This window comes from Dromiciops gliroides, chromosome 5 (genome assembly GCF_019393635.1).
Source record: "Dromiciops gliroides isolate mDroGli1 chromosome 5, mDroGli1.pri, whole genome shotgun sequence".
In the NCBI taxonomy this organism is placed as follows: domain Eukaryota; kingdom Metazoa; phylum Chordata; class Mammalia; order Microbiotheria; family Microbiotheriidae; genus Dromiciops; species Dromiciops gliroides.
Window position 1 is genome coordinate 108,062,066 of NC_057865.1, and position 21,810 is coordinate 108,083,875.

Sequence of the window (21,810 nt, forward strand, 5' to 3'; positions counted from 1 at the left end):
TGTGCAAGGGATAGATAAAGCTTCCCCCCCCCCAATTCCATAAAATGCTGCTATGAAACTCTTTGAAGAGTTAATTTTGGGGGTTGTTTTTTAATAATACTTTCAGAGAATATTTCCCAACCTTGGAATTATTAGGTAAGAACAATAATATCTTAAATGAAGCAGACTGTATAGGAATTGTCAGTTATACTTCTTTAGTGTTGGAGAAGGGCACCAAGTGTAATTTGTTTTTAAAACTGGGCAGATACGGACAAGACTCAGAAGAGAATGGCGAAACAGTGATCATGCTTGAAAAATGGGACCTAGGAAGATACAGAGGTTATGATAGTCACATTTTCCACATTGACAAGAAAAGCTTGTGGCTCCCTAGAATGGTACAACTGTTCTAAAATCCAAGAAGATTTAGATTTAAAATAGGTTCAGCTAACACCAGGAGCTCCTTGAGTTTGACCTAAGCTGAGTCATCAGTAGGGTGGGGCATTCACATTTAGAGGGAGCAAATGACATTCATCCACCTTTTGCAGCATAGAATAACTAAGGTTATCACTTCATTAACAAGAGTAGTAAGAGCTTCCATCCCTGACTGCTGGACCCCAGGTGAGCTTTTCTGGGGTCTTCACCAGTGGAGGTTGGTGTCTCTGGATTTCTTTCTCTCCATTTCCAGCTGAATTTGTCTTTAAAACTTGATCTGAAGTTTTGGGTTTTTTTTTTTTTTTTGAGACATTTGACCTGGGTAGGAAGACCAGTCTTTATGTCTCTGGGTACAAGCAACGTTCAGTGTCAGAAATGGGCATTCCCTCTGCATGAATTCTTGTTCTGGCCCAGACCTGTGATTCCAGTGATATAGGAGGAGGAGGAGGAGTAGGAACAGCAGCTAACATTTATATAGTACTTACTAAACTCTTTACCATTAACTCATTTGATTTCCATAATAACCCTGAGAGGCAGGTGCTATCATTACCTCCATTTTACAGATGAGGAAACAAAGGAAAACAGAGGTCAAGTGACTTGTCCAGGCTCACACAACTAGTAAGTATCTGAGGCCACATTTGAACTCGGGTCTTCCTCACTTCAGGCCCAGTGCTCTACCTATTGAGCCCCCAGCTGCATCCAAGGAACTCTCAGTGAGTAAATTCTCTGTCAAGGCAATTTAGAGATGTAACACTGCCATAGCCAGTGACAGAGAGACATAACTTGAAATTAGGTTTTCTTCACTTCAGGACTGCCTCTCTGTCCACTGTATCACAGTGATTTTGCTTAACAGAATTAATTTCCCCTTGTATTTGGCCCTTAATAAGAGACAATATGGTTAGCAGTGTGAAAAACAGCCTGGAGGCATGAAACCTGCATTGAAGTCCTGGATGTTTTTGGGCCATGACTTCAATGAGCTGCTGTTTCCCTATCTGTAAAATGAAGGGACTGATTCAAAAAGGTCTGAGATCTCTTTCCAGCTCTCAAGGATCACTGAGTCCTCTGAGTGTCCCTTTGTAGAACCTCGAGGATGCTGGGATATTTCCATTCAAATGCATCCAGTTGTTTGGACTTCACCAATCACTTTACATTGACTCCTGCCTGTGTTATTTTCTAAGCCAAATTACTTGGAATTTTAGGAAGCCACCAACATATTCATTTGTTTTCTTGATTTACATTTTTAGGTGTCTGTACTTCATGTTCTCACAGCAAACTATCATATAATAATCCTGCCACCCCAGAGAACATAGGCATCTGGCCATATTTACATATCTCAAATAGATGTACCTTTCCCCTGGAATTTTTAGCAATAGAACAGGTTTCTATATTCTGGACAGGCAAGGGAATGCAGTTAATAATTGCTTGAGTTCATCTCATTATTAGTATTGTTTCTATCATTATCTCTTGGGGGGGGCAGCTAGATGGTGCAGTGGATAGAACACTGGGTTTGGAATAAGGAAGACATCTTCCTGAGGTCAAATCTGGCCTCAGATACTTGTTAGCTGTGTGATCCTAGGCAAGTCACTGAACCCTGTTTGCCTCAGTTTCCTCATGCATAAAATGAGCTAGAGAAGTAAATGGAAAACCACTCCAGGATCTTTGCCAAGATAACCCCAAATGGGGTCACAAAGAGCAGGACATGACTGAAACACTCCTCAACAAAAAAACAAAGCTCTTTAGAGCACCAGTGGATAGATGGTCTTTTCCCTGAAGTACTAGAGTTATATAAAACTTACTCTGTATCATCCAGGGCAGCAAGGTGGCTCAGTGAATAGAGGCTTGGGCCTGGAGTAAAAAAGACCTGAGTTCAAATTTGTCCTCAGATCCTTACTAGCTGTGGGACCCTGGGAAAGTCACTTAAACCTGTCTGCCTCGGTTTCTTCATCTGTAAAGTCACTGGAGAAGGAAATGACAAGCCACTCCAGCATCTTTGCCAAGAAAACTCCCAATGGGGTCACAAAAGATCAGGTATGACTGAAACAATGGAACAATAATAATCTCATGTATCCATTAAATAGCTATATAGTAAAATTCACTAAATAGAGAAAGAGGGAACTAGGTGGATAGAGTGTAATGATGTCAGGAAGACCCAGCCTCAGACCCTTAGTAGCCACATGACCCTGGGCTAGTCATTTAAACTCTGCCTCAGTTTCCTCATATGTAAAATGGGAATGACAACAGCATCTACTCCTCCTGGTTATTGTGAGGACAAATTGAGATAACATTTCGAAGTGCTTTGCAAACCACCAAGCACTTTGTAAATGCTAGCTAGCTATTTTTATTTTTACTATTATTTATTATTATTATGACCCAAGTGAAACCACTGATTCTAAGCACTGGTTTCCTTATCTGTAGAAAATGAGGTGCATTGGACTAGATAACTTCTACAGTCTTTTTCAGAGCTAAATTCTATGGTCTTTATCTCTTTGGATGTCAATATTATGGATCAATTCTATGGATTTTGTGAATGTCTGATGGTCTATGGACCATTCTATGGTTCTATGTTTCTATGGTCAATTCTATGGATTCTATGGATGTCTAAATTCTATGATTCTTATATCTTTGGATTAAAAAAGTTGCCTATATCCTTATTTTGGGGACACAGGGCACTTATATTAGGGGTACAGGAATGGGAGCTTTCCATAGTCAAATTCTATCAAGAGGAAATTCAGAATGATTTTAGGGAACATTGTGCCCATTTACAACCTTTCATTGATTTTTTTTGTTTTGTTTTGTTTTAGTGAGACAATTGGGGTTAAGTGACTTGCCCAGGCTCACGCAGCTAGCAAGTGTTAAGTGTCTGAGGCTGGATTTGAACTCAGGTACTCCTGACTCCGGGCTGGTACTTTATCCACCTAGCTGCCCCACAATCTTTCATTGTTGAAAGACTTAATAAAGTCCATGGACTTTTGATCAGTCAATAGTTTGTGAAGGACTAAAGGAGAAGTGAAATTTGTCTACTGAAGGTGGCCATGCTTATTAGAGGTATTCCCATCACCAAGCCCATCTCACAATCTTATAAAAACCCAACTTAATTTCTGGAGGGGGCATCGTATCTTAGAAAGTGTGCTGGATTTGGAATTGGAGAGCCTGGGGTAGAATGCCTACCCTTCAAATCTACATGACCTTGGGTCAGTAATTTAACTGCCAGGCTGAGGTTCCTCATTTGAAAAATGGGGTGGGTCAGGATGGAGTTTGGATTTGATGACCTCTCAGGACCATTCCTACTGTAAATCTCTGATCCTATAATGGTTTTCCTTACTTAATCTAGTAAGGAGGAGGAGGTGGTTTGAGCCAGAGCTTACCAGAAATATTAGTTTGGGGTGTGTTTGTTCAGAAGGTCGCACAGCAAAAAATAATACTTAACTCAACTCTGAAGAGATTTTCTCTCCCTCCTCCCCCACAAGTTATTTTTATTGGAAAACAATCTAGGGGGCAGCTAGGTGGAACAGTGGATAAAGCACCGGTCCTGGATTCAGGAGGACCTGAGTTCAAATCTGGCCTCAGACACTTGACACTTACTTGCTGTGGGACCCTGGGCAAGTCACTTAACCCTCAACCTGCAAAAAAAAAAAATCTAGGTTTCTCTTGTCAGTTTCACATGGGCTATTACATTCATTATATGTGAAGATTGGTAATCCCAAGGATTGATTTCCTTTTCATACTTATCCTAAAGGCTGGTATTGATACATGCCGTTTAACTGTATGTACCATAAGTAGGTTTCTACCTGAGGTGAGTTAAACAACCTCTTTATTGGGGATCATCAACAACTAGGATTGGAAGGAACCTTAAATATCATCTAGGTAAGTTTTTTCAAGCAGTAGGCTAGGCCCCCACCACCTCCACTGTATTACAGAAACTTCAGAGTTTTTTCTTTCATTTTCTCTGTTCATTCTTTTCTCTTCCCTCCTTTTAGTAATGTGAACAAGTCTTGTTACCTGTGTCTGACAGTCTTTTCACAAGCATTTATTGAGCACCCACTGTATGCCAGGCACTGTGGAGACACTAGGAAAACAAAGATAAAAGTGAAGTCCCGGCTCTCAGGGACCTTACATTCTGTTGGGGGAGACTGCATGTAATATACACATATCTACAAAGTATATGCCAAATAGATTCTAGGTGAAGGAGGCAGGGAGGACACTTGAAGCTGGAGGAGGATCAGGAAAGACCTCATGTAGAAGGTGGCCCTTAATGTGAGTCTTGAAGGAAACTAAGGATTCTGAGAATAGAAGGTAAGGAAGTAATACATGAAAGTGTGAGGTATAGCCAGTACAAAGGCACAAAGCTAGGAAATGGATCTGATCTCTGATCTCTGATCCCCCCCTCCCCCTTTCCTACCTCCTTTTGTGTGTTATCTCCCCTCATTGGATTACAAACTCCTTGAGGGCAGGAACTGTCTTTCTTTTTACTAATTGTGTCCCCAACACTTACCACTGTGCCTGACAAGTAATACGTGCTTAATAAATATTTATTGGACTAGATTACAGATTCCCTTCTATTGCCCTCATTTATGAACACTCCATTGTCTTTGTCAGGAAAACCCCAAATGGGGTCATGAAGAATTGGGTATAACTGAACTGACTCAACAACAAATGTGTTGGGGTCTTCTATCATCTTTTTTACCTTCTCTCTTCTTTTTTCTTGGTTTTTCCTTCCCTTAACAGTATTTTCTTACCATCACCTGAGAGTAATTCTCAGTTTATGTCAATGATTGTGAGATTCCAACCCAGTGTCCCACTGGCATATTCACAAATCTGCAGTGAAGAAAGTTGGGAAGCAATCATCTGTTAAACAGTACTCTCCCTCAGATACCCTCAACCAGAAGAACTAGAAGGGACCTCGGTGGTCATCTAGTCTAACAATTACAGGCAAATACCTGTAATCCCTTTTATTTGGGAGGGGGGGGATCTAGGGTGTGTCAGATCACTTGGGTTTGGGAATTCTGAGGCTTAGGCTGACCAGGGGTCAGCACCAATATTGGGAACCCCAGGTAGTGGAGGAGCCCTAGGCTGCCCAGGGTGAGCTAAACTGGCTCAGATCAGAAAAGTAGAGCAGGTTAGTTTTCTTTTTGGTCAGTATTACAGTATCCTCTGTTTTTCTAGCCTATATGAGATAACTAAACCCAATATTAAAAACAAAACCAAACACAAACCAGAACAAAGAACTCTACAACAACAACAAAACAAATAAACAAACAAGGGCAAACCCCACTGAAGACTGGATTTATTTACAACTTTTCTGATATGAAGGATCTTCTCTCAAATGGATAGGTCAATGATAATATTGATAATCCCTGGGGAGTGAAAATTCTACTGCCTTAGGAATCAGGTCTGGTTTTGAACTATTAATCTGTGCATATGTATATGTATGGGGATGAGAGTGGGGGGAGTTTCTTTCCTTCATTTACACAGGTTTGGAAAATGCTTTGGGAGAAATTATTTTCTAGAAGTATAATGAAAACTAATCGCTATTTTTTCTTCAAAAAAGGTACTCATTTTATTTTCTTCCCCTGCAGAATTTTGTCCGTCATCACTGGGTACACAGACGGCGCCAAGAGGGAAAATGTAAGCAGTGTGGTAAGGTAAGGGGTTCAGCTATCCTGTGATCATTGCACCAGGATTTCTTCTGGCATAATCAAGTACTCTAGGGTATTGTCTCCTGTGTGAAATAAGCAGTGGGTCCATTCCAACTCTGTCATGAAACTCCAAGCCTCTTCCCTGGGACATGAGGACCAGTAAGCATTCACCCATATATAGTCTGGAATCAAACTAACTTTCTTACTTTCTAGCTGTCTTCATTATTCATTGATCTCTTGCCACCTCTCCTTTGAATATATTGTCTTCTCCAGTTAGAATATAAGTTTCCTGAGGGCAGCATGTGCATGCTTTTATTTCTAGCCCTTAGCACTGTGCTGGAATACATAGTAAGCATTTTATATATGTCTCCATTCCATTCTGTTCCTTTCAGAGAGAACATATTTCTCAAAACTTCTGTATGCTGTTCACTTTGTTCCCCAACATAGTCAGTGAGAATCCTAACCTCATTAGAGGGTATTATTACATTTAAGATGTGATAAATTGGCTTCTTTCTTTAAGCCTGGTGTTCAGTAGGAAAAATGACTCTTTGGTGGCTAAATCTTACTAATAAGAATTGCTAGCCTGTAACATTTATTTGTTCAACAACTAACTATTAGGTTGCTGAGCAACAATGCTTGTCAAAGAAGGTCTGAAATGAATTGAGCTGAAGGGAAACCCAGCCAGAAGTTTTGAATGAAGTGTTTTGCTAGGACTTCATCCAGCGGCAGTAATGTGAAGTGCTTTGCTCACAACACCCTGTAGGAGACCTTTCTCCTTGTGGGTTTCCAGCATGTGTTATGCACACTTCTTGTTTTTACTGAACCCACGGTGGGGCTGGGGGGTCCTGTGAGGGAAAGGTCCAGAGCTACTTGCAAAGGGAAGGAGGGAAGGGTGCATGGTACTCTGAAACAAAGTTGTTTCTAGGTATCTTCCTTACCAGTAGACTGGTTTGGCAGGGGAAGGTGGCACAGGACAGGCTTCCTTTTGTGTTCGTTTGTTTTTTTTAATTGGAGATCTATTTCTTTTAATAACAATCTTTGGAGGATGCTGCAGTCACTCACATTTCAGGGTTCATTTCTAGCAACTCATTGGTGTGATTTCAGTCTCCAAAAGACCAAAAGTCCTTCCTGCCTTCTCATTAAGTGGGAGTCTTGTACTCATTTTCATCCTATCAAATCATCCCAAAGAGATGATCTACCCCTTGTATGAAAGATTTCCTTTTGTCCTTTTCCTATCCCAGAGGCATCAGGGTACCACCTGGGCTCTTCATCTATTGTCTCTCATTCTTACCACAGGAAAGAACTGCCTCTTCTTCTGGCTCTATCTGTCACCTTTCATGTCTTACATAACACCTTGGACAAAAGCTGTTCTGAGGAAAATGCATCAGCCTGCTAAGGGCCACCGTGACATTTTATTATCCTTTTGGTTCTTCATCATTTTAATTTTTTAAAGATCATGGTAGTCAAGGAGCCATAGCCACATAGTATCACTGGTGGACTATTTATTATTATTATTATTATTATTATTGTTATTGTTATTATTATTATGGCTGGGCAATGAGGGTTAAACGACTTGCCCAGGTTCACACAGCTAGTAAGTATCAAACGTCTGAGGCTGAATTTGAACTCAGGTCCTCCTGAATCCAGGGCCTGTGCTTTATCCACTGCTCCACCTAGCTGCCCCAGTGGACTATTATTATTGTTATTGGCCTTTCACAGATATATTGAAAGCACCATAAAGTTTTCAAAAAACATTAACATTTCTCTCCCTCCTGCTCAGCTTGGGTTTAAATATTCTTAATCTACAGTGGTGGTTTGAAACAGATGTATTAATGTACTAAATCACTGGTCTGCCTGGCCAGCCTCAAATCATAACCTGGGAAAGATGTTATTTGTTTACTTTGTTTTTCCATTTATAGATAGTTTGAACTTTTCTCTATATAGTCTCAGTGTGATTAAAATGAAAAGAAAGGGAAGGACATAATGAAAGAAAGTGAAGGGAAGAAACATAGGGAGAAGAGAGGTAGTGTTGTCGTTTGTCACTCATTCTTGAAGAGGACCAAGCCAAGGTAATGTCATGATTTGCAGTGTATTGGTTTTTTTTTTTGGTTTTGGTTTTGGTTTTTGTTTTTGCGGGGCAATGGGGGTTAAGTGACTTGCCCAGGGTCACACAGCTAGTAAGTGTTAAGTGTCTGAGGCTGGATTTGAACTCAGGTCCTTCTGACTTTAGGGCCAGTGCTCTATCCACTGTGCCACCTAGCTGCCCCTAGTGAATTGGTTTTAAGGGAGAGAGGGCTATGCAAAGTCACCAGTCTCACTGTCTCCTCCAGAGTCATTTGGGTCCAGTAGCAAGATTTATATCAGGATGACTGGAGATGGCCGCTGATGTTTGAGGCAATTGGGGTTAAGTGATTTACCCAGGGTCACGCAGCTAATAAATGTCTGAGGCCAGATTTGAACTCAGGTTCTCCTGACTCCACGGCTATCCACTGTGCCAACTAGCTGCCACCAAAGAAGAGAGATATAGGAAAAGGAATAAAACCAAAGACCCTCCTGAAGAATGGAGAAAATGGTAGAGTAAGAAAGGACTGGAAAAGGAAAGAGAGAATGAGAGGTAGAAGCAAAATAGAGAAGGGAACTGACAGGAACGATATATTAGATTGTGAAATAGATTATACCCTAATCACTTCACCTGTAGGTGGCCAGTATTTGCTATTTTATTGAAAAAGCCGGTGGTACTTTTACTGAGAGTTTTTAAAAGAGCTTTTATTTTGGTAGTCCTGGCTCTAGTTCTTGAAGTTGGAATGAATGTAACTTGAGATCTTTCTCCCTCAAGTTGTTACCATGGAAATTCGGTAGGCCAGACTCTAAGTTAGTCGGGTTACCTAGAGTCCCCCAGGTTCCTGTGGTTTTGCTCTTGACCTTGAATGGACTTTTGAGGAAAAATTGAGAGCTCATAGCAGGAAAGAATGGTAGCCCTGATGAAGAAATTGGGGGATGGAGGGGAGAACTAATCAGGACTACATCAGAGACTGTCCAAACAGAGAACTGGATGATGACCACTGGCTGTTACCTAAGAGAAAGGTATTGTTAACTGAATTGGTATTGCTCACTGACTGAAGGACCCATGAGTTACTACATTACTTCTCCAGGCTAATGTCTGGTAATCACCTCATTCCACTCAGCTGTCTTTTCCTTCTCTTCTTCCACATGAGATATGTACCATAACCTCAGCCAGTGACCACCACTCCACAACCTATTCAGACGGTCCTGGAAGCAGTGCGGAGTGAGACTTCCTCCAGATTCTCCCCCCAATCCCTGCCCAGTTTTCCTAGCATGTCTACTATTCCATCATCAGTGTCTCAGGAGTTAGTTAAATCTGTTTGCAAGGAAATGTGTTAGGTGTTGACTATATGAAGACAAAAACAAAATGGCCCCTGCCTCAAAGAGCTTACAATTTAGAGGATGTGCAAGTGGGAGAATAAAAATACACAGGTAAGCAAAAATAAAAATAAAAAATAACTACAAAGAGTCACAGTGGGATGAAAAGACCCACAAATGAAGAAGGTAAGCAAGGCATTGTTTAGGTGGCAGGACTTGACTTACACCTTTGAAGGGTACTCTAGGTTCCAAGAAGCTAACATGAGGAGAGAAAGCATTCTAGACCTAGAATGGGAAAAGGGGATAGAGTAGGGAAATAATGTCATTTATAGGGAATGGAAGAAAGTAGGCCAGTCTGTCTGGAACATAAAGTGAACGCATAGAGATGGAAAATGGAGTACTGTGTATTTGAGGAACAATAACAAGGCCAGTTTGAGTAGACCATAGAGTTTGTGAAGGGGAATAATGTATAACAGAGCTGAAAAAGTCAGCTGGAATTTTATTGTGAAGAGTTTTAAATTCCAAAGTGGGGAGCTTAGATTTGATCCTTGAAACAAGAGAGAGACTGGAGCTTCTTGATCAGAGGAATGACATGATCACAATTGTGCTTTAGGAGTATCAATGTAAATGTGAGGTTCTATTAACTACTATAACCCTACTTAAAATGAATTACCTTTGTTAGGTAAGAACTTTTTTTATTGTATTAATCACTCATAGTCCAGTGTAGAGTGTGAACAGGGCCTGTACACCTCCTTGAATTAGAGCCATTTCTTGAGAAGCATAGTCATTTCTTAAGGAAGTTGTATAAAAAGGAAGAGTTATGTCAGAACCGAATAAAGATTCTGAGAGTGTAGCTATAGAGAAGAAATTATGGGGACATATAAAACTGAAACAGAAAGATCTAGAAACCCATGGGCAACCAGCAAAAGGAGAGAGAATAGATGGGGTTAAATTGTGTCATAGAAGGGATATATTGAGGAGAGCCATTAGCCCTATAGGCATCTCAGAGCAGAAGACTCATCTCAGTACCACCAATGGGTATACCCATTTACTCAAGGATTAAGGGAAGTCCCAAGAAAAGGTTTGTTTTCCATCCAATTTTCCCTTCCAGTGCCTTTCTGTTCATAGACACAGTAGTATAATCTGCAGTTTCATTACCTATTCCTCCCCCATCTCCCCAAATAATCTGAATTATGATTCAACTACAAAGAAGACAGGGGCTAATGAAAGTAGATATAAATGTAGATTAAGATTGGGATTTCAACTTTTTTCTAAATACTGGGAATTTTTCTATTTGGGGGTTCAGAGCAGTTATGACTGAACTTATAACGTTCCACTTAAACTCCCAAAAGTTCAGAGGAAGGAATCACATGGATGTTAGGAGCCATTATAGTTCCTCTAGGCCTAAAGTGTGTGGAGGATGGATTAAAGAAGGTTGGGGGAGACATGGACATCCATTAGAAGGCTATTGTAATAGTCCTGTTGAAAGGTGATAAGGGCCTGAATTACAGTATATGTGGTATGAGTGGAAAACAGGAGATGGGTATGAAAGATTTTGTGGGAATCCCTTATGAATTGAATAAAATCAAAGTAACTATATAATTCAGCCCGTGTCTTGACAATTTTCCATGCTTATTTTAATTGTTAGAAAACTGTAGTTATATTAACAGTTAACTAAGTTAAAAATCAAATGATCACCAATATGCCAAACCCCACCATTTTCTTGCAGAAATTAAATAATGTCATTAGAGTTTATTCCCTTTTTACATCAAGCTATCACATGATATTATTAGCTACATATTTCAGGTTGCTGGAAAAAGAGAATCAACAGAAGCTCAAGTATGTTCAATATGGAGATTTTTTTTAATGACTTTCAATGTTGTAGTGGTCTGAGGGAGCTGTTCATCCTCTATCCATCTTTCCTGCCTCTCTTCCAGATGGACATTGATATTTGTAGTGCTTAAGTCATCTAATTCTAAACTTTCCCTCCATGTTCATACTTTTAAAAATTTGATTGGATAGTGCATAATGAAATCTTTCTTAACAATTGAATATTCAGTGTTCAAACAGCCATAGCATCTGCCAACGCCCACAGTGGCAGATTTTTTTAGACAGACTCTTAAAATTGAGTAATTAAGAATCTGGATTTCTTTACAGCACTGAGATCCTAGCCAAGATAATTCCTCTCCAGCAGGTGGTATGTGAGAACCACAGCTATAGAGACTGTGATACGACTCTGTTTATGTTAACATGTTAGACAGTGACACCAAAACCAGCCTTGCTTGTGACTCCACTAGGCTGGAATCCCAAGAAGCACAGACCTGAAAATACATGACTCAGAAATTCACTACATTTTCAGAATAAACATGGCACCCAATGCCCTCACTTTTATAATCATAGAAAGGGCCTACTTCAACCTGTCCATTTGCAGATAAGAGGCAAGTACATCATAATGGAAAGAATGTTGGACTTGAAATCAGGAAGACCTGGGTTAGAATTTTGCCTAGATCCTTATTTTTTTATTTTTTATTTTTTTGGTGAAGGGTGATGAGGGTTAAGTGATTTGCCCAGGGTCACAGAGCTAGCAAGTGTCAAGTGTCTGAGGCTGGATTTGAACTCAGGTCCTCCTGAATCCAGGGCTGGTGCTTTATCCACTGCATCACCTATCTGCTCCCCCTGCCTAGACCCTTATTAACCTCTTCAAGCCTTATTTTCCTTCTCTATAAAATGGGGACAGTAATAATACATTACAGGGTTGGAATGAGAATCTAATCAGATGCCATATATGCTTTGTAAACCTAAATGGACTCTAAAACATGAATTATTGATGATCATGATGATGATGAAGAGAATGAAGAAAATGAAAGATTCAGAAAGGTTGAGAGACTTGGCCAAGTTACTAAATTGCAGAGATGGATTCAAACCCACATCCTCTGACTACAAGTCTAGGGCTTTTCCCATCATGTATCCTGTTCCTCTTTGCTTACTCTATCATTTATATAACTATTCTTCAAGGAAGTAAAAAAGGGGCACCTTGTTAGTCACTGGCTGGTGATATGAAGCCATAGGGCTGGTTGCTGGGGCTAGAATTGTGTAGTTTGTCCTTCATTCTCAAAGTGGACCATGATAGGTGTTATGACTTGTAATGAATTGGATTTAAGTGAGGAAGGGCTGTGCAGAATCACCAGCATCACTTTCTTCTCCATAGCCATCAGGATCCAGTGACAAGACATATTATCAGAATGGCTAGAGATGCCTTGAATATTTAAGGCAATTGGGGTTAAGTGACTTGCCGAGGGTCACATAGCTAGTAAGTGTCTGAGGTCAGATTTGAGCTCAGGTCCTCCCAACTTAGCTAGTCCACTATCTATTGTGCCACCTAGCTACCCCTGGTGCTATTCTATCTGCTGCATAGAGGAGGAAGCAAAGTGTGGTGTAAGAGAACTAATTAAAGCTAGAATATTTAAGTCAGGGTTCTAACTCTGTCACTTGCTAGCTTTATGACCCTGAGAAAATCAATTAACTTTTCAGAGCTTTATGTTTCATGTCTGTAGAATGGAGATATTAATGTTTGCCCTATATCATTGGATCTTTTTGTTGTGTCTTGATTTCTCATAAAGTCATTAGTTTCTATTTACTCAATCCTAATTTTTAAGCCATGATTTTCTTCAAACAGCTTTTATACCTCCTTTTCCATTTGGCCAATTTGGCTTTTCAAGCAGTTGCCTTTTTTTTCATGACCCTCCTGCATCACTCTCATTTCTCTTTCCATTTTTTTCCCCTCTACCTCTCTTACTTTATCTTCAAAGTCCCTTTTAAGCGCCTCTATGTAGGAGCCCTGGCATTGTTATCTTCTTCTGAGGGTGCACCTCAATCTTCCTTGTTCACTGGATCTTTTTGAGAAAGCATTTTGTAAACTTTAATATCCCATATAACTGGGAGTGTCTCAATGACAATTAATTCTTAATATATCGTATCAATTTTAGTCACAGCATTTGAGGAATTTTCCCCTGCTGCCTACAAACATACCTACATTTCTCTCGTGTAAGAATCCTTTACAGGATGGTGTCATCCCCTTCAGCTGCAATCTTACAACTCTTTTCAGCCACATATAAGGGCCATCTATACTCACTGCCTCCATTTCTTCATCTTCTACTCACCTTTCAACTGTTTGTGACACTTAACTGAAATTGTTTTCTTCAAGGTTATATATAATATAAATGCTAAATCTGATTGTTTTTTTTGTGGGCCCCATCTTACTTGACACTTCTGTAGCTTTGGATGCTGTTAAATATCCTATCCTTTTGAACACTCTTTCCCGCCTTGCTCTCTGTGACATTGCTCTTTCCTGGTTCTCTGACCCTTTTCAGTTTTCTTTGCTGGAGCATTATCTAACCTCTCTCACCTCCAACATGTTTAGGTATCTTACAAGGTTTTTCCCCTTATCCAATATGTATCTCTGGTGTTGTATGACCAACTGCCTACTGGGCAACTCCACCTTGGCGTCCCATCTCAAATTCAACATAAGGCAAAATGGATTTTTTTTTTGCAGGGCAATGAGGGTTAAGTGACTTACCCAGGGTCACACAGCTAATAAGTGTCAAATGTCTGAAGCCAGACTTGAACTCAGGTCCTCCTGAATCTAGGGCCAGTGCTTTATCCATTACACCACCCAGCTGCTCCACAAAATGGAATTTAACATCCTCCTTCTTGTTCCATAATTAAGACATTCAATCTCTCAGATTGGAGTATTTTTTCTGGTTGTCCCCCATATCTGGAATGTTCTCCCTCAACTCTGCCAACTGGCTTCCCTGACTTCCTTTAAGTCCCAACTAAAATCCTGTATTCTATAAGAACTTTTTCCCAGTCTGTTTTAACCCTGGCTCTTCCTCTCTTTTAATTATTTCCTATTTATTCTATATATAGCTTGTTTGCATATATTTGTGGTTCTTCCCCATTACACTGTGAGCTCCTTGAGGGCAGTGACTGCCTCTGGAATATTTTTATGTCCCCACTGTTTAGCATAGTGCACACAGCAGGTGCTTAATAAGTGTTTTTTTTGAGTGAGTCTTCATTAAATATACCCTTTCTCTACCACTGACCTATTTATTGTAGAGAGCATTTGCAGCCTTCTAGTTACCAAGGTTCATAAGCTATGAATCAATCTTTTTATTGCCTTTTACCTTAACACCTCTTTATCTAATCAGCTCAAAAGTTTTGTTCAAGTCTATCTCTATAAAATCTGTCATATTCATCTCTTTTCCATTCACATAACCATGGTTCTAGTTCACTTCTTTATCACCTCACCTGTACCATTTCAAATAAAACTTCATATCCACTTCCCCGATTCCAGGTTCTCCCCTTTCCAATTTTTCTCTTCCACACAGCTGTCAAATTAATATTTATAGTACACAGATCTGACTGTATCATTCTCCTGCCAAAAATACTTGCTTCTTTATTACCTATAGGATTAAATGTAAACTCATCACTAGCTGGGTGTTTAAAGCCTCCTGCAGTCTGGCTCCCACCTACCTCTCTAGACTAATTTCATATTATAAAATTACTTTACAAATTCATCAAACTGGCCTGCTCTCTGTCCTCTGAAATTAAGGATTCTTTTACCCACCTCTTTGTTTTCACACAGGCTGTCACCTATGCCTAGAATGTACTCTCACCTCTGTCTCTTTGATTATCAGACTCCTTCAAGGCTCAATCTAGTTTTGACCTCTCGCTTCAAAGTCTTTCCTGATTGCTCTAGTTGTTATTGCCCTGTCCCTCTTCAAATTATCTTGTATGTTCTTTTTCATCTGTGTACATTCTGTATTGCCCAAATAGAATATTAGATCCTTCAGGGAATGGACTCTTTTGTTTTTCTATTTGTATTCTCAATGACTTGTGCAAATGCTTCATACATAGAAGATGTTTAATAAGTTGTTGTTTTATTGAACTTGGATTGAATTCAGAATTTATATTAGAGTGCCATAATCTTTTCAGAGGCTCAGTCTACCTTCTTTTTTAAAACAAAATTATTTATTTCATCAAACATTTCCCAATTCCATGGAAAAGGGATTTTAACATTCCTTTTTAAAAATTTTGAGTTCCAAATTCTCTCCCTCCTTTGTGCTCCCCTTCCTTGAGGAGGCAAACAATTTGATATTGATTATATATGTGAAGTCATGCAAAACGTATTTATATATTAGCCATTTTGCCAAAAAAAAAAAAAAAAAACCCAAACCCAGGCAAAAAAGTAAGCCGCAGCGGATAAAGTACCGGCCCTGGATTCAGGAGGACCTGAGTTCAAATCCAACCTCAGACACTTGACATTTACTAGCTATGTGACCCTGGGCAAGTCACTTAACCCTCATTGCCTGGGAGAAAACAAACAAACAAGCATAAATAAAACTAACATTGGGAAATATGGAGTAAGTGCTGGCAATATGTGCTCATTTCAGAGGAAGAAGAGAACACAGCCAGCAATGATGATTATATAAGACCTCATAGAATAGGTGAGACTTGAGCTGTATCTTAAGGGATAGCTAGGATTCAGACAGGTGAAGAGAAATGGAGCGAGTCATGATTGGGGACTGGAGTACCGGGAGTGGGGAAACCTTGGTCTAAACACAGGCATGAGAGGAAGGAAAGTATAAAATATGTTGAGAGTGAGAGATCAATCTGGCTGTGGCAGAAGACTCATGTAGGAGAATATGGGGAGAAAAAAGATGGGAAGAAAGCTTACAGGAAGCCTTGAAAACTAGACTCATGGAGTTTGGGCTTTATCCTTAATCAATGGGGATCCATTAGATGTTCTTAAGTAGGGGAGTGGCATGATGAAAATAATATAGTAAAATGGATTAGAGGGAAAGGAAGGGAGACTAGAGGTTTTGGATAATGGGAAATTTTTGCAATGAATGAAATGGGAGGTAATAATAACCTGAACTAGGGTGGGAGCAGTGAAAAAATGGAGAAGTGATAGAATAGAGATAGATTATCCTGACTGATTAGATATTGGAAACCAAGTCTAGAGAGGCTTTTTAAGCCTGAAGATTTTACGCCTGGAAGCCAAGGGAAATGATACATTGATGGAAATAGGAGAATGATGGGGCAGAGCCAGTTCTGAAGGAAAGATGATGAGTCGAGTTTTAATGATATAATAAGTTTAGTATGATGATGGGACGTCTGAGTGGAAATACCAAGCAGGCATCTGGAGTAGGGTCTAGGGATGCGGATTTAGTAGTAATCTGTATGAAAGTCACAGCTGAAGATGTGAGAATAGATTTAATCTCCAAGGGAGAATAATGGGGGGGGTGAGGGAAGAACAAAAGTTATAGTAGGAGAACCAAGATAATGTATCAACTTGAGAGTCATAGTAAATGAGAATTCAAGGAAGGAGGATGCTGTCCTTAGAGTCAAATGTTGCTGAGAGGTAAAAGAACATAAAGACCAAAAATTCCATCATGTCATCTCTCACTTTTTCATGCCTAGACTACAGGCCCTGAAAAAGCTTCTCATATTAGGAAGTCACTCATCTAGTGGTTCTGATCCATACTTCTTAGACCCATTGCTTCCTTCTGACCATCTTGCAAGGCCCTGATTTGGTTTTGTCTTTTATTTTCTCAGACAGCTAGGATTTATTTGCCAAGCAGAGGAAGAGTAAAGAAAGAAAGAAGCCTTTTGCTTCATTGTTTCTCTGTAGACCCCTCTAGTGTATGTTTGGCAGAGGAAGCCAAAAAAGCCAATCGCCTACTCTATGCTCTTCAGAGGAATGTATTTTATGTAAGGAGCCTGTGCCTGCCTCTCTCAGCAAGGTCATCTGTTGCCTGCAGATGCAAAATAAATAACTGAAAAGGGATCATTTTGAGTGCAGACATCAGAGGGAGCTAGCTAAGAAAAGTATTTGAGCTGACTACCATATTTCTACCATCTTCAAAGTCAACCTTCCTGGAACTGCCACTCATACTATTTGATTTTTCTATCGCTGGGAATTCAAATATTATTGAGGTTATATGGAAAGCCATTATTATATGGCTAATTAAAAACTCTAAGACCCCAATGTTAATGTTCATTTGCATGATAAAGTTCTCTAAAATCAACACCATGGAACCTGATTTAGTTGAAAAACATATTGTAGTGATCGGGATTTGAAAAGTTGTTAATGATATAAGTGATTTGGTTATCAGCCTCCTTTCTACTACCCTTTTCAGTGGAGACACATACTTTTTTTTTTTTTCTGGGCAAAGAGGGTTAAGTGACTTGCCGAGGGGTCACACAGCTAGTAAGTGTCAAGTATCTGAGGTCGCATTTGAACTCAGGTCCTCCTGAATCCAAGGCTGGTGCTTTATCCACTGCACCACCTAGCTGCCCCTGAGACACATATTTTTGAATAAATCCCTGAAAGAGGTGAAAGTGTATGATGCAGTATGTGGTATGGTATATGATCCTTAGTCAATGTTGGCTTTGATCCATGGTGAAATGTAACAGTATAGCCTCAGCACTCAGCTCAAGTGCTAAGTCCTGCATGAGTCTATTCCTCATCCTTTCCCCTCTTTTTAAGGAGATAAGCATTTATATTGATCCTACTATGTATTAGACATTATGCGAAGTGTTTGATTTGCACAGCAATTCTGTGAGTTAGATCTTATTATTATTGCCATTATACTGTTGGGAGGAAAATGAGGCAAATAGAAGTTAAGATACTTGCTCATGGTCCCCCAGCTAGTAAGTATCTGAAACTGGATTTGAACTCAGGTCTTCCTGATTCCAGGCCCAACATTCTTATTCAGTGATCCACATAGCTGCCCTGTTAGTTCTACTTCCCATCCCCCTCTTATTTTGTATTTAAATGACATATAATTTGTATTGATTCATTTGTGTATACAAAAAATATAAGTTCCCAGAAGACAAGGACTGTGTCATTTGTCTTTGTATCCCTATCAACTAGCATACAACTAGTAATTAATACAGGCTTACTGAATAAATGAGTTACACAAAGGCAAAAGAAAAAAAAAGTCTTTTATAGAAATCTCCTGTTCCTTCTGATTTCCTAGGGGTTCCAGCAGAAATTCTCCTTTCACAGTAAAGAGATTGTGGCCATCAGCTGTTCCTGGTGTAAACAGGCGGTAAGTGCCAGGGATTCAAAGGGAGGGGAGGAGCCGATAGCATTTATTGTGGTTCACTTTAGGGACAACATGCATGATATAGAGCTAAAAAGAACCTAAAAAGCCATCTAGTCCAACCTCCTTATATTACAGATGAGGAAACTGATGCCCAAAGGGATTAAATGACTTGTCCAAGGTCATACTGGTAGAATTTGAACTTAGGTCCTATGATTACAAGTGTTTCTGTGTTCTTTTCATTGCACCATGCTGCCCTTGTTTCCCAGTCCTAATCCACTGAGGGTGAACAAATAAATGTTCCTCCCAGTGGCTAACCCCTTCATTTATCCCTTTTGTTTCTCCTTAACTGACATGTAACCAAATACAAAACTTGGAAGCACTCCTCCCATGCTGTAGCAGTAACACTGTATCACATGTCATAGGCACTATTTGCTGTGGTGGAAAAGATTCTTTTTTCTTCTACGGCCGTATTATTCATTTCAGAAACATTTATGAAGTACCTGGATCCTGATGCTGATTCTAATCATTGCTCATGAGGATCAACTCCAGAGTCTATTACTAGTGTTGACAGGATCTGACCAACTGAGCTAACCAGTTGCTTAAACAACTAGAAGACAAGATTACGTATGATTAATATATGTCAAACAGCCACCATCTATTAAAGATCAATCAGAAATTAAAATTATAGTCACTTTCAACATCAACATTTTAGAGTTGGAAGGGATCTTAAAGGTCATCTAGTCATTTTTCATATGAAGAAACTGAGGCCCAGACAGCGCATCTACAAAATTATCACATAGGATCATAGCTGGAATAGACCTTAGAGGCCATAGAGACCAACTACTTCATTTTACAGATGAGAAAACTGAACAGAAAATGTCCAAGTGACTTGCTCAAACTTACATAGCTAGTAAGTATATGGGATGGGATTTGAACTCATATCTTTTTGATTCTGGGCAGTTGGGTGGTACAGTGGAGTCAGGAAGACTTGAATTCAAATTTGGCCTTAGACCACTTACTAACTATGTGATCCTGGGAAGTCACTTAACCCTGTTTGCCTCGATTTCTTCATCTATAAAATGATCTGCAGAAAGAAATGGCAACACTTAAGTATCTTTGCCAACAAAACCCCAAATGGGGTCATGGAAGAGTTGGATACACCTGAATCCACTGAACAACAACAGCTTCCTGATTCTAGGTCCAGGACCCAGTCTACTCCATCATTATACTGCAGAACAACTGGTAAATAGCATTAAATTGATTAACTTTCCACTGTGGCTTAATGGAAAGGGCACTGGATTTATAATCAGTGGACCTGGGTTGGAATCCTAGACTTACCACTTACAGCCTCTATGATCCTGGCCTTCAGTTTTCTCACCTGTAAAATTAGGGGGAGAGGGGGTGGGTTGACTACATGACCTCTTAGTTCCCTTCTAATTCTAAATCTATGATTCTATGAAAACGTAAAATTACTGTGTAAAGTGAAGTTCACCTGTACCAAACTCTAAACTGGGTACAAATGATCATCTGCATTTTATGAGGATACACAAGGCAGATTGAGTGACTTGCCTGTAAGGTCACATAGTGAATGCACAGCAGCACTGGGCATAGACACCAGGACTCCTCCCTCTAATCTGTTGTGATAATGATTAAAAACAAGCTTCCTTCCTTCCTTCCATTGGAAAGTCCAAAGTGCTTTAGAAATGTCAAGTACTGTGCATGCAGAATACCATTGTTCCAGCATTAGAAGTTCAAGGTTATTGTCTTTCAGTGGAAAGAAGACAGCAAGGTTGTCCTTACTCTCTCCTGGTAAAGGAACAGCTCTCGAAGGAGAGGGACCTTAGTCATTTTCGGACCCTTCTGACCCTAGAATCCAGGGGCTTCTTGAGGGAGATTTACATGTCTGAAAAGAGGAGGCATCTTGAAGGGTTCAGCTTTCAGAGCTGTTTTGACTCTAACTTGTTTTCTATTGCCTTTCACACTCTTCTCAGCCCCAAATGAGTAACTGATTTTAAGCAATTGAATAACCATAGTACAATTAGATGCTTTAGCTAAATAGGAAACATATGTATGGCAAATTCACCATTGGATAAACTCCTAGAGTGCTGCTGCTGCTGCTACTACTACCACTACCAATACTACTACTGTCACCACCACCACCACTACTATAGCTACTGTTGTTATTGCTACCACAATAGCTATTGATACTATTACTACTATTGCTTCCACCTGGTATTTAAATATATAGCGTTTTAAGTTCTATAAAGTACTTTATGTGTTACCTCATTTGACCTTTACAGCAATCTTTGAGGCTGATACTTTTATTATACCCATTTTACAAATAAGGAAACTAAATAGGTGAAATGACTTGTCCAGGGTCACATATCTAGGATGCCCTTTAAATTCTTTCTGAATCTAAGTCTAGCAACTCTATTCATTCTACCACCTAGTGGCCCAAATCATAACTATTCGTATTGGAAGATGCCTTTAAAGAGATAGTTTACTGTAGAGTAGGTGGTGTCAAACTCATATAGTAAGCAATCCCTATGAGTTGCATATTAACTCAAGTTTTATTTTTTTTAAATATTTTATTTTTTTCCAATTAAATAAAAACATTTTTTTGGTGAGGCAATTGGGGTTTAAGTGTCTTGCCTAGGGTCACACAGCTAGTAAGTGTTAAGTGTCTGAGGCTGGATTTGAACTCAGGTCGTCTTGACTCCAGGGCCAATGCTCTATCCACTGCACCGTCTAGCTGTCCCATAAAACATTTTTAACATTAATTTTTAAAAAAAATTTGAGTTCCAAATTCTTTCCCCTTTCTTCTCTGCTCCCCCTCCTTGAGAAGGCAAGCAATTTGATATATATGTACATTAATTTGGAAAATCACAATTAACATTATCTATGTTGCCATTGTTTTTGTTATTTTGTTAAATATTTCCCAATTCCATTTTCCTCCTTTCTTTCTTTCTTTCTTTCTTTCTTTCTTTCTTTCTTTCTTTCTTTCTTTCTTTCTTTCTTTCTTTCTTTCTTTCTTTCTTTCTTTCTTTGGTGGGGCAATGAGGGTTAAGTGACTTGCTCAAGGTCACACAGCTAGTAAGTGTCAAGTGTCTGAGGTCAGGTTTGAACTCAGGTACTCCTGACTCCAGAGCCAGTGCTTTATCCACTGTTTCACCTAGCTAGCCCGCCCAATTCCATTTTGATCTGGTTCAGGTTGGCACTTATGGTCAGTGAGTTTGACCTCTCTGGTATTGGAGAATGAGAACTGGCTT

At 39.6% G+C, this 21,810-nt stretch overlaps 1 protein-coding gene across 1 annotated transcript in view; it reads left to right on the forward strand.

The window, feature by feature from the left end:
• Positions 1 to 21,810, forward strand: part of DGKI (diacylglycerol kinase iota) — a 599,484-nt gene that overhangs the window by 240,621 nt on the left and 337,053 nt on the right. Inside the window, 2 exon segments of the mRNA XM_043965727.1 lie at positions 5,988 to 6,053; positions 18,473 to 18,544. Coding sequence (XP_043821662.1) covers positions 5,988 to 6,053; positions 18,473 to 18,544 — 138 coding nt within the window.